Below are 12,135 nucleotides of genomic sequence, written 5' to 3' on the forward strand. Positions count from 1 at the left end.
CAGCCTTTCACTGCACTCCTCCCCCATCCCGATCGACTCTTTTTACTCCTTCCTCCGTGACGTTTCTGAGCCTTGAGGATGTTGATACAAAAAAGTCCCATGTAGGGCTGAATACTCAACAGTCACTGATTCCCCGCACTTTTAACCAAACTGCCAAGGGTCAGGCTTTGGATGGCAGACTGCTCGACTCTGCAGCTCTGGTTTAACCCAGTGGTACCAGATTTACAAGGAAGTGTGCTCACTAAGGCGCTCTAACAAGCTTCAGCGGTGAGGAAACGCTCAGCAGATGAGATGAGGGAGGGCAAGAGCCAAGTAAAGAGTCCCAAGGGCTTCTGAGTGGCTGCCAGCAGGGGAATCCCTGGTCATGTCTTGACTGGTCCGTGCAGGCTGGAACCTGAATACACACTCAGTATCCCAACAAGAGACGACGAAGTCAGAGCCCATTTGCAGCCCTGAGTTCAGTCCTCACATTTTAAGGGAGACACTGATGAAACCAGCTCATTTCTACTGAAAATAATAGCAATGAATAGGATTTATAGTTTAACAATTGGGAGTGTTTGTTCAGAAAAGCCTGGGAGGAACTGACAGCTAGTTCATAACTGAAGCGGGATCATATGGACTAGAAATTAGACTGATCCTTTATTGCCTCGGAGAATAGAACCAGGAGCCCTGGTTGGACGATAATGGGGAGCATATTTTATCTCACTATGAGAGAATTCTCTAACGATTAGAGCTACTACATAAATTGAGCTGCCTTGTAGGGTGGCCAGGCTCTGCGCCCCGAAAGCGTCCAAGTGACGCTGGATGAGGGCTTGCCACGGATTCAGCAGAGCGCATTACCACGCTGGGGAGCTGGCCCAGGTTACCTCTGCGTCTCTGTCCAACTTCAAAATCCTGTAACTATATGTTACCTATTAGAGGCAAGGCACAAACACAGACATTACTTTCAAAAAATCAACCCCAAAATAGTAGTTTAAGTAGTTTAAAGGGATTTAAATTTATAATGTTTCCCTAGCGCACGACTTCATGGACTTGCATATACGTGGCACTTTATTAAATTCAACAAAAGATGTTCTGCATGAAAACTGATGCGTGTCGTAAGAAAACCGTTCTTCCCAAGAGAACCGGTAGAAACATGGAGATGCTGGAGCGCTACAGTGTGGGAGGGCTCCTGCTGCGCGGGACTCCGTGCGCTACCACAGCAGATGGAGGGGGCAGTTTCTTTATGGTTTCCCAAGGAGATGGAGAATGCATGTGTCAGGAAGGTGGCTGATTGCTCGATTTTGCATAACCTAATTGAGATTATTATTATTTTTAAATGCGGGTTTGTTGTGCTAATTAACTATAAACATATGGTATGTAAAACGCATGCTGCTAGAGTAAATTAATGTACCTCTAACATACATCCATATTTCATAGCTTCATCCACACAAATAAACCTCCCGTGGAAGTGCTGTAAAGCAAACACAATTTTGCAAATTGCCTATCGCTAGTGCTAGCGCTGATCCTCCATGTTCCCGTCATTATCCCTGACATCTCACTCACAATGATGATGAGAGGCATTTTCAAACAGAAAATTTCTCCCACGGAACTGATTAATGTGATGAAGTACTGTATAGAAATGAGGGAAAGCACAAAATCTCTGCAATTCCCAACTTTTAATTTGAGCCATACGCAAATGTCTTCTGCAACACGAGACTGAAACTAGTCACATGGAACACCGAGGTCTCAGAGCGCTAATTTTGTACCTACTATGTGCCAGGCAGAATGCCAGGCCACACGAGCATTTGCGCACTTCCCTGAGGACTATGTTCTGTGTAGTCTCACTAAGTAAGGTCTCAAGACCACGCCTCAGCTTCACCAAGCAGCCCCCACTACCGCCACAGTCAGCCTCACATCCCTCGAACCCAAATTTAAAATTCCCACGTAGACCACACCCCCTTTTTACTCAACACTCACTAAACCTCTATTCTTGAAACACACCAAGTTTCAAGAATTTGGTTGTTATCTTCTAATATTCAATATTTCCCTAAATTTCTATCAAAATATCTTTTCTACTGAAAAAAAAAAAAAGCTTAAAAGAGGTTTCCTACACAGGCTGACTATAAAAAAGGATGGCTTTGACAGAGCAAACAGCTCTACTTTCAACACACAAGATGTGGTCCATGTCAAGAAGACACTAGAGGGCACCTTGGGAGGGTGACATGTGAGACCATCTCACTGGGGTATGGTAGGCACATGAACATGCTGCTCCTCCTCCCTGCTCCCAGGCCCTGTCCCGGGGCAGGCATCACCAACCAATCCTGTCAGTTTGCCACATGAGCCTGGCATTCTCTGAGCAAGTCTTCTAGGAAGTTGCTACTGACTGATTCTCAGGCTCAGCGCTGTGAGGGAAGCCCCTGGCATTCCTCTGTTCTTCCAAGCACTTACTTTACTGGGGAGGCAAACAGAGACCTAGAAAGACAGGCAGTCGCCCCAGGTCACATCACTTTAAAGGCAGTGCTAGGACTAAGACTTCTAACTCAAAATTGGAATTTCACTCCTTCCTAATCTGCCCTTAATAAAGCCACAGCGGATGTCTCAGTTTCCGATCACTATTTTATTGCCTGCTTATCAAGCATGTTATCACTGAAGTCCACATGGCTTATGTCTCATGAAGATTTGCAGCCTGTGAGCCTTCCTCTATTCTGAACAGTGTCCTCCCTACCCCTAAAAAAAGATTCAGCGACTACAGTATTTTTAACTTTTTTATTAGACTGTGGCTTGGAGTCTTATTGTGGCTTTGATGATGTTCAAGGCAGGGGTTTGAGCTATGCAAAAAGATCTATAATGGAGGACAGGAGACATTCAGTTTTGTTTTATTTTGATTTGTCCATGATGTTGGGGATTTAAACCTGAGGCCTCACATACTATGTTTTGTCTCACAGATCTTATTCTCATTCTGCTCGGCAGTTGCTTTTGCTTTGCTCCCTAACACACATGATCTCACCTGAACATTTTTTAAATGATACAGTGAATTGTACAATTATTTCCAGTAAGCTTAGGCTGTCGACTGTCCCCCAAAGCCCTTTTCTAATGACACAGGCAGGCTAAGAAAGTGGCATTAAGTGCTGACTACACATTAACAGCTCTCGCCTGCGCAGTAAAGGAGCTGTCTTCTTTTGTCCCATCACATTTCAAATGCTTGCCACTTCTCTACATGCAGATGGAACTGTCTTCCGGGAGACCTGCGCTAGCCAATCTTAAGGTCTCAGTGCACACACAAGAAGAGAAGGAACCCCCCTATGGAGATGGCTTCAAATATGGCAAAACAGCAATCTGGACAACAAAAATGCCCCCACTTCTACGACAGACAGGATTCTGCCTAAAATGGGCAAGCTTAAATGCAGGACAAGTCAACTGCCTAGCTCTGCCAAGGCAGGGTAAGCAAGTCCTAAATAGTTCCTGCTTCACATATGTCTATCAAAGGTACTGGGCCAAAAGGCTGAAAATGATGCTCCAACGTTATAGAGTGTTTTGGGTGCCTATTCAGGCAGCAAAGTGTCTCTGTCAATTTTTATTTTTTGGAAGTTGCTAGCACACACTTCCTACTTACTCAATTAATTAATTTTATTCCTTCTAAAGTATCTTGTGGGGCCGAGGACTAGCTACTCATAGTTTTACCATTAGCTTAGTTGCTTAGGAATTAAAAAGATGTTTTAGGTCTAGATAAATGTTTTTAGGTTGATACATACAAAATATAATAAAAATAACTTAGGTATAAAACCTTAGACCCTCATATATAGATTGCTAAATTTAAACTAGACATTATGCATATAAGTCTTACCTATTGTTTTATAATTATTTCATGATTGTTCTTACTGCATATTTTTTAAATGGCCTTTTTATTTAGACAGAAAAGGGGAATTGTTGGGGGCTGTCCTGGTGCTATGTATTTTAATGTTAATTACTGGTCCCTAAGATCTTGTCCCTGCTCAGAGGAGCACATTCTCACATATGACTGCCTTTGTTGTATATTCCTTACTTCACATAATTTAATGCTGATTGGTAGACTAAAAAAAAAAAAAAATACTGAAGCTTGGGATTTGGCAGAAGAAAGGGAGTTTGGGGATCATGGGCTGGGGTTGAGAGAACAGAGGAGAAGAAGAGAAAGAGGAGAGGATAGGAGGAGAAGAAAATGGACTGAAGCCATCGGTTAGTGTGGGAAAGGAGCACATGGCTGCATCAGCATGGATGGAGGAGATGGAGAACATTTATAAGTATTTTGGGACCATGGATGGGAGGTAGGTTGAGACTGGGGCTGGGAGGTAAGGTTAGTTTAGAGGGTTAACATCTGCGATACCCCAGGTAAAGGCTATTTTATAAAATACAACAGGTGTCTGTGTCTTTATTTTGATTGATAGCAGGTTAGATAATACTGCCATAATATTTATAACCTAATAATAAATATTTATTAAGCCATACCATTTAAGTTTACCACAACATAACGGCGCCCACGGATTGCATATCATATCATATATTACCCCATGAGACATATCTGTTACCAATGCTATTATCATTATGATTACCGTCATCATATTCACTTAAAGATAAGAGCTTCAGAGAGGTGAAGCAGCTGAGCCGAGACTAAAACCCAGAACTTCTTACTGCTAGAGTTTGTGCTCTTTTTTTTTTTTTTTAACTCATTTGAAACATAGGATCACCTACTGCGTGCCGACCGTCATGCGAGGGCACCACTTCCTCTAAAGGCAGCAGGTGCCACTGAAGACTGGAGCCAGTTTAGTTAGCTCACGCCTGAGACAAAGTCAGCTGCATCTGCATTGCAAGTGGCAATTCGAGAAGCAGCCCTCCCTCAAACAAGACACAAAAGCCTGCAAGCTTGAAAGGGAGGGAAAACAGCTGTGGAGGGAATCATGACGGGGGCTATATTTTACCTAGCAGTCAAGGTTAACATGGCTTACACGATCCACTTTTGGAAAGGACAGTGTTAATATGGTTCAACACTCACAAAACACCCATCACACCTGAGAAAAGAATCCCAGTTTTCAGAATCTATACGATGGAGGCTGTGGGAAAAGTCTATGCATTAGAAATGCTTAGAGCAGTTTTGTTTAGAGTACTTTAAAGACAGAAGAAACATAAGAAAGAAGGAAACGACAGCACAGCCAGTTAAGGAAGTAATTGAAATTATTAAATAAAGATTTTGTAGCTACCCTAAAAGTATGTACTTACAGAAAACAGAGAACAATTTAAAAAGACTTTTAAACTGGCTGGAAATGTTTGATTCTCAACACTGAAAACAAAGTGAAAAATAAAAATTGTTTGCTCTCTTGGTGGAATTGCAGGCGCTTCTCCCACTATGCTGGGGAACCATCATCACTTCAGCACATTCTTTACGACGGTTTATGCCTTTGAGAGTAGACAGACAGCACAAGCGCTGTCTCCTAGCTAGTAAAGATGTTTACAGTTGAAGGGCTGAAAAACTTCAGTCGGTTATTCAGAACACACACAGGGAAAATGTTTTCTCAGACTGAAGAAACAGTACTGACTTGGTGGTCACACAGAGTAATGGTGACAACAGGGCGAGCTTTAGGACCCAGGAAAGAGATAAGCTGAGGGGCAGGGTGGAAGTTCCCGGCCTTTGGGCCCTGTTTCATCGACTGCAGTGCCAGGAAGGGTGCTCATGCCGGTGGGCCAGCCCACCCACCCACAGCCACCTCTGTCTCTACAGACACCACAGCTGGCAGCATGCCCCTTTAAGACTTAGCATTCTTGAGAGGCACAGAGAAAAGGATATATGACTTTCCACCTACCAGAAAAGGCGGATTACTTTCCCACAGCCTGTGAATGGAACAAAGCAAAGTTCACATTGCTGGTCTGGGGCTGGTGCTGATGAAAGAATAGATTGGCTGACCTAAAAACTTTGCTGCATCCTGCAATCACCTGGAACACTTGAGGAAGTCTTTTCTCTTCGAACTTTACTCTCTAATTTTGTTTGACACGGGTGGTTTTTTGTTTTTGAGCGCACATTTTTAGACTCTGTACTTTTAGCAAGTAGCCTAGAAGTTGCAGAAATTAGGAGCCAGGGACTAGCCTATACATAGTACAATACAGTTGTTGATACAGTTCAAAACAGTTTACTAAAACCAACAGCTAGTCTTAGCAGAATATTCCAGCCGCAAAGCCATTCCCCAACCATGCCAGAAGAAGAGTGTCACTATACCTGGTAATCCAGCATGCGGAAGCTTGGGAAAAACTGACAAATCCGTTGCTCAAAAAAATAGGGGAAAATCCAGAAAATGGGCAGTTCTTTGTGACTGTCATCTAATGGATCACACAGGAAAAAAAAAAAAAAAAGGATAAATAAGAAAAATAAAATAAGTGATTCTAAAAACAAAACTAGAATGTTCAGTAGAAATTTCAGTTGTTCAGTACATGTATCTGTTATACGGAAAGAGAATGCTTACGACAGTCCACTGTCCTTTTCCAAAGGCTAATGGGAATATTACATATCTGAAACAAAGCACTGACTTTATTTGTTCTGATTAGTGACCTTAAGACCAGCAAATAAGTAATAAGCAATATTTAACAATGAGCCATGTTTCAGAATTCCTCTAAATTTTGACCCTTGAAGCACACTACTTACGTTAGCTCAGTTAGTAGGGAAGCCTGGCCACCCCTGGACACTCATGTCATTTCTCAGCTCACAGGCCAGAAGCTGCACCTAAAAGTGAATGTACTGACTAATGGGATACTTGTACGAAACACTTGGAAGTCTCAAAATTGAGCAAATGTCTCCATAAGACTGGCCAGTGAGTTATTTTCTGGATTACTGACTGACGTGGAAGGGCTCAGCCCATTGTGGGCTACTCCTGGGCTGGCGGTCTGGAGTTGTACAGGAATGCAGGCTGAGGAAGCCATGGGTTGCAAATAAATAAGCAACTTTCCTCCACAGTCTCTGCTTCAGCTCCTACCTTCAGGTTCCTGCCCTGGCTTCCCTCAGTGTGATATGATTCAGGACATGTAAGCCAAATAAACCTTTCCTGCCCAAGGTGGTTTTGGTCATGGACTTTATCATAACAATAGAAAGAGTCTAGGGGCAGGAAACGTAAGGGCCACAAGCTCACTAAGCCATTCTTACTGTCTAAATCCTTAGCATCTGAACACAGCAGACACTCACTGATTATTTTTTGAACAAATGGCAGCAGCTTACTGTTGTGTTTCATAATGCTCCATAATCTTACAACCGTGTTACTGAGAAGCTATTTTAAAAACATGACTAGGATAAGAGGAAGTGTCCCATGATCACATCAAGCCAAACATGCTTTTAAGAGTAGCCCAAGAGCTGCATCTTCCACGGGCTAGGCTAGTACTGACAGGAAGCAGACACGTAAACACATGCTCATTTTGCAGTAATTAAAAAGGAAAAGGGCACCTTTGCTTTGACCTTCTTTCCACATAGCAATTAACTTCTTGAATGTAATGGCAAGAGGTTCAACCAAGCCACCAAAAGGAGGGTCTGTCACCATAATCACTCCTTCACCTTCCTCTTCCTGTAAGAATGCCTTGCATACTTCAAGGGCGGCCTGTAACAAATGAGGCGTCATTGAATTAGAACCAGAGAGAAGCCCTTTATCCTACTGGGAGGAGGCGTTAAGCTTGGTCTCACTCAGGACTGAAATGCCACCAAGTCACCCTGCCGCTGCAGCGTCCCTCAGTGACATCCAAAGTCTCTCTTAGTGACTCAAGTCAGATTTTATCTTTGGGTTCCTCGATAAGCAGGTTTTTAAATTGCAAATTCAAATACCATCACTATCAGACAACTACACATTTCAAATAGTTAAATTAAAAAACTAAATTTAGTAACCCAAAAAAGAGAAAGCCATCACCCGTGAAAACAACCTCCACATTCAATCCGACAAACAGAAGCAGAGGAGTGCTGAGCCCTGAGAACACAAGGAGGAAGGGGCTTCGGGTTTTGCTGTCTTGCCCACTGCCACAAGTCTACTTCTGGTAGACTCCATAACTCTGGCTTAATAACCGCTGCATGTCAGCAGGTAGGCATGCACACACTCCAGAGTATTAGGTAAGCGGCAGACATATTTGCGCACGCACAGCAAGTAAACAAAGGAAGTCTACAAATGGCAAAAGCCATCTGGTCCTGCAAACTGTGCCAGTAACACATTTCCCCACCAGGCTGCCAAACTAACAGTGGTTAGGGTATTTATCAGTTCTGCGTGCAGCTAACAGGAGGGACATCTATCAGAGTACTGCCGGCCTACTGACTTGGAAGTAGTTTGCTAATCAACACCTTCGGTATTCAAAAACCACAAGGCTTAAAGGTAAATAGAAAGTCAGACTTCACTTAGCCCACTGAGGCAACATCAGGAATACAAACCCACTTCTTTACTCATTACCCTCACCTCACACTTTCCCTGACGTGTTTCAAAAGGCCATGACCATCATTCCACCTCAGTACACCACCAGCCACACAAACGCAGCATTTCTGGACCTCACTCTTCGCCTCGCCCTCTGTTCTTCAGAAGAGTCCACGGAACAAGTCAGCCTTGACTTCCATCTGGGCATGGCTGCACTGTCACCCCCTGCCTCATTCTGTCCAGTATCCTAGCTGTGAAATGCTAACTCATCCACTATCAGGTGACTTCAGCTCTCATCCTCCTCCACATGGACTCAATCAGTCCTCAAATGCAGTGATTCCAAATGATGCCCTTGGGAAACAGTGGTATACACCAAACTCGAACCGCTATTCATCCTAATCTCTGGTTTTGGTGGCTCTCATGGATGAGATACATCCATCTCAATGGCAAACTGATTCCAATGATGTAAAATTGTGTCTACTACATCAAAAGACTCATTTCTCAGCCCTAAGCAAATAATTAAGCATTTATATTTATTTCCTGAAAGCTTTGTTTTTGTCTTGTTTGGTTTTCACTCCACCAATAGTGGAAGTTACAAAGGAAGTTACAAAGTTAAGCATGGGTCACAGTTTGGAAACCATTGATTGACAGGCATGCATACATCTCTGGTAGATTTCACACCATTCTTGATAGTTTTCAAATACCTCTGATAAACCTCCATGTCAGCTGTGACTATTTAGCTGGTTACAGATTTGACTCAAGGACTAACAAAGTTTCAGCTATGAACAGACATGTTGGTGGTATGAACTATTTCTCCTCAGTGACATTGCCAACATCATCTTAAAATTTGCTTTTTTATTTTTTCTCAAACAACTATCCTCTTGGTTAAAGAGTTTGTTTAAACTTATTTATTTATTTTGGTTTGTAGTTTTGCCTGCCTAGAACTTGCTATGTAGGTCAGACTGGTTTCAAACTCATTGAAACCTATCTGCCTTCTGTGTGCTGGGACTGAAGGTATGAACCACCACACCCAGCTCTTACTTTTTTTTTTTTTAAACTTCAGGTTCAAGGAAAAGGAAGAGTAAGGTTCAGATTTCACATACAGTCCCTGTCCTGAAATATGCATTTAATTACAGTATGATAGAAAACAAAGGAGGATATGACCTTGTTAGGAGTTCAGGAGGCTGGAGGAAGTGATTTGAACCAGAGCTCTGAAAGTTATCAAAGCAAAGAAGCGAGGGGACCAGAGGGACAAAGGATCTGTGACGAGGTCACTGAACTAGCTGAAGGTGAGCATGCTGTGAATCTTAAACACAAACATCAAGGTGGAGAATAAAGACAGGTGGGGCCAGAAATGCTGATAGAAGTCAGGCCACATGGAGTCCTATGGGCCTGCCCAGAGTGGGGCACTCAAGTACAATTCTAGCCCATTAGAAGGCAGAGACAGGAAGATCCCCCTAAGCCTGAAGCCAAGCTAACCTACAGTACATACTGAGTCCCTGGCCAGGCAGACTATATAGTGAGACCCTGTCTGAATAAAACAACAATAAGGAAATAAGGATTCCCTTCTAGTTACTCAATAAATAACCAGTGGAGGAGAGGGATGTGTCTCAGTGGTAGAGCACTTGGCTAGCACACGAGACCCTCAATTCAGTCCCTAGTACCATTAAACAAAGCAAGGGGGAAAAAGGAAAAAAAATACTAAAAAGATGGTTAACAAATAACAACAAGGCCGGGGCTGGTGCCACATGCCTGTAATCCCAGCACTCTGAGAGGCAGATGGATCTCTGTGAGTTTGAGGCCAGCCTGGTCTACAAAGCAAGCCCAAGACAGCCAAAGCTACACAGAGAAACACTGTCTTGAAAAAACTAAAACCAAAACAAAAGGTACTCTTGAATTTGTTAATCAACAATAACAGAAAAAAGAGATGGTGGTCATAAGTCTTACCTTTCCATCAAAGAAATGATGGTTGAACATGTTATAGCGGCAAAAGCTTTCTTCCAGGTAAAACTGTGAATATCTATAAAATAATTCATTATTAACAAGCCCAGGCACATACATACAGTAAATAAACAAACACTAAAGTATATTTTTAAGCTCCGAAGTCACATTTTGATTAAACAAATTTCATCATCCTTTGTTTTTTTTAAATAAAAGATACCTTACAGTAACTTAACTGAGTCTGTAACAGTACACATTGAACTTATTTCCCCAGGTAGGCCAGTGGTGAACCCAACGAGTAATCATATATTACACACAGATTCCAAGTGGGCTGGTGGTACCAGACCATAAGCCCAGTCATTTGAGAGGTTGTGCAAGGAAGATTGCCAAGTTCAAGGCCAGCCTGGGTTACAGAGTGAGTTCAAGGCCAACTTGGTGAAACTGTGTCTCAAATAAAAAGTAAGGGCTGAGAATATAGTTCAATGATAGAACACTTGCCTCATTAACATTCCTAAGGTCCTGTGGTCAACTCCTAAACTAGCAAACATAAGACACATGTTCTTACAGACCAGAATATCAATCAAACATAAATTGGGCTACAAACATATTATGCAATTTAAGTTTTCAGAGTGTTTACAATTAAATGTCTCTCCTGGTTAATCATTTATGATCTTATTTTTATTTTTGATTACGCGTGCGCGCGTGTGCATCTGTGTGTGTGTGTGTGTGTGTGTGTGTGTGTGTGTGGGTTTGTGCACCAAAGATGCCCGCAGGCTGTCTGGCCTCTGGAGCTAGGATTGTAGATGTTTGTGAGGTGCCTGATTTGGGTGCTGGGACAGTCCCCTGCAAGAGAAGTGTTCTCCTGAGCCGTCTCTCTAGCCCCTCAGGGTTAGTAATTTTAAGGAAATACTAGGTCAACATTTCTGCTCTTATTTCTCCTGTGATTAAAACACACATACACACACTTAATACAAAAGTTTTCCTTGTCTAGTGCAAATTAGTTTAATAAAATATATTTCTCAATATAATACTGAAAGCATGTGCATTTAGTGTTTGCTAAATTTGTGCCGAGAGAGAGGAATATTTATCTACTGACTGAACTATTCTAACTACTACTTTAAAACGCCATAAAAAAATGAATCAGAGTGCCAGCTTTGGAAATTAACATTTTACAATTTCTTCTTCTTTTTTTTTTTTTTTTACTAATTTGCTATGAAACACTCATATCACATAATGGCATTAGTTTATATTTATTTGACTATGTAGCAGACTGAATCCTCTGTTTCCCAGCTGAGCTGTTTCTTCATCTGTGTGCCTGCGCCTTGCTGTCTTCATTGTTATATTCCTTAGTTTTCCACACAGAAACTTTTGATACTTCAAAAAAATAAATAAATAAATAAAATAAAAAGAAACAAAGAAAAAGTCAGGACGACAGCCTTACTTCTACCACCTCTTAGAAAGGCCATGGTAGTGACACTGCAGCGCAGTCCCTCGCTGTATGTAACTGGCCATCCAGGGCCGGCTTCTGACACTGGGGGGCCCTGGCGTGGCCTCTTCTCACTACACTGCGATAAGAGCACAGGCTCCGTAGTCAGAAGGTCTGGTTCAAACTCTGCGGACTCTTTGTATTGTGATTAACCTTAGGAAGTAAATCTGTCAACCACAAGACGGGAAAACTGTTTCCTGGGACTTCACAGACAATGGCGGCTACATAGAACACATTAAAGTGTGCATTTACTTTACTACATATTAGCCGTAAGGACTTATGCCTTAATGCCACCAATACTAGAAATTATGTTTTTATTCCCCAAATCAT

At 42.3% G+C, this 12,135-nt stretch overlaps 1 protein-coding gene across 3 annotated transcripts in view; it reads right to left on the reverse strand.

The window, feature by feature from the left end:
• The window catches only part of Zcchc4 (zinc finger CCHC-type containing 4), a 41,243-nt gene that overhangs the window by 9,716 nt on the left and 19,392 nt on the right, over positions 1–12,135 (reverse strand). For all 3 annotated transcript variants that reach the window (XM_021653778.2, XM_060365315.1, XM_060365314.1), the window contains 3 exons: positions 10,326–10,398; positions 7,436–7,586; positions 6,224–6,324 (listed from right to left, as the gene is read on the reverse strand). In XM_021653778.2, coding sequence (XP_021509453.1) covers positions 6,224–6,324; positions 7,436–7,586; positions 10,326–10,398 — 325 coding nt within the window. The remainder of the gene's footprint in view (positions 1–6,223; positions 6,325–7,435; positions 7,587–10,325; positions 10,399–12,135) is intronic.

The sequence above is a fragment of the Meriones unguiculatus genome, chromosome 12, assembly GCF_030254825.1.
Source record: "Meriones unguiculatus strain TT.TT164.6M chromosome 12, Bangor_MerUng_6.1, whole genome shotgun sequence".
Taxonomy (NCBI): domain Eukaryota; kingdom Metazoa; phylum Chordata; class Mammalia; order Rodentia; family Muridae; genus Meriones; species Meriones unguiculatus.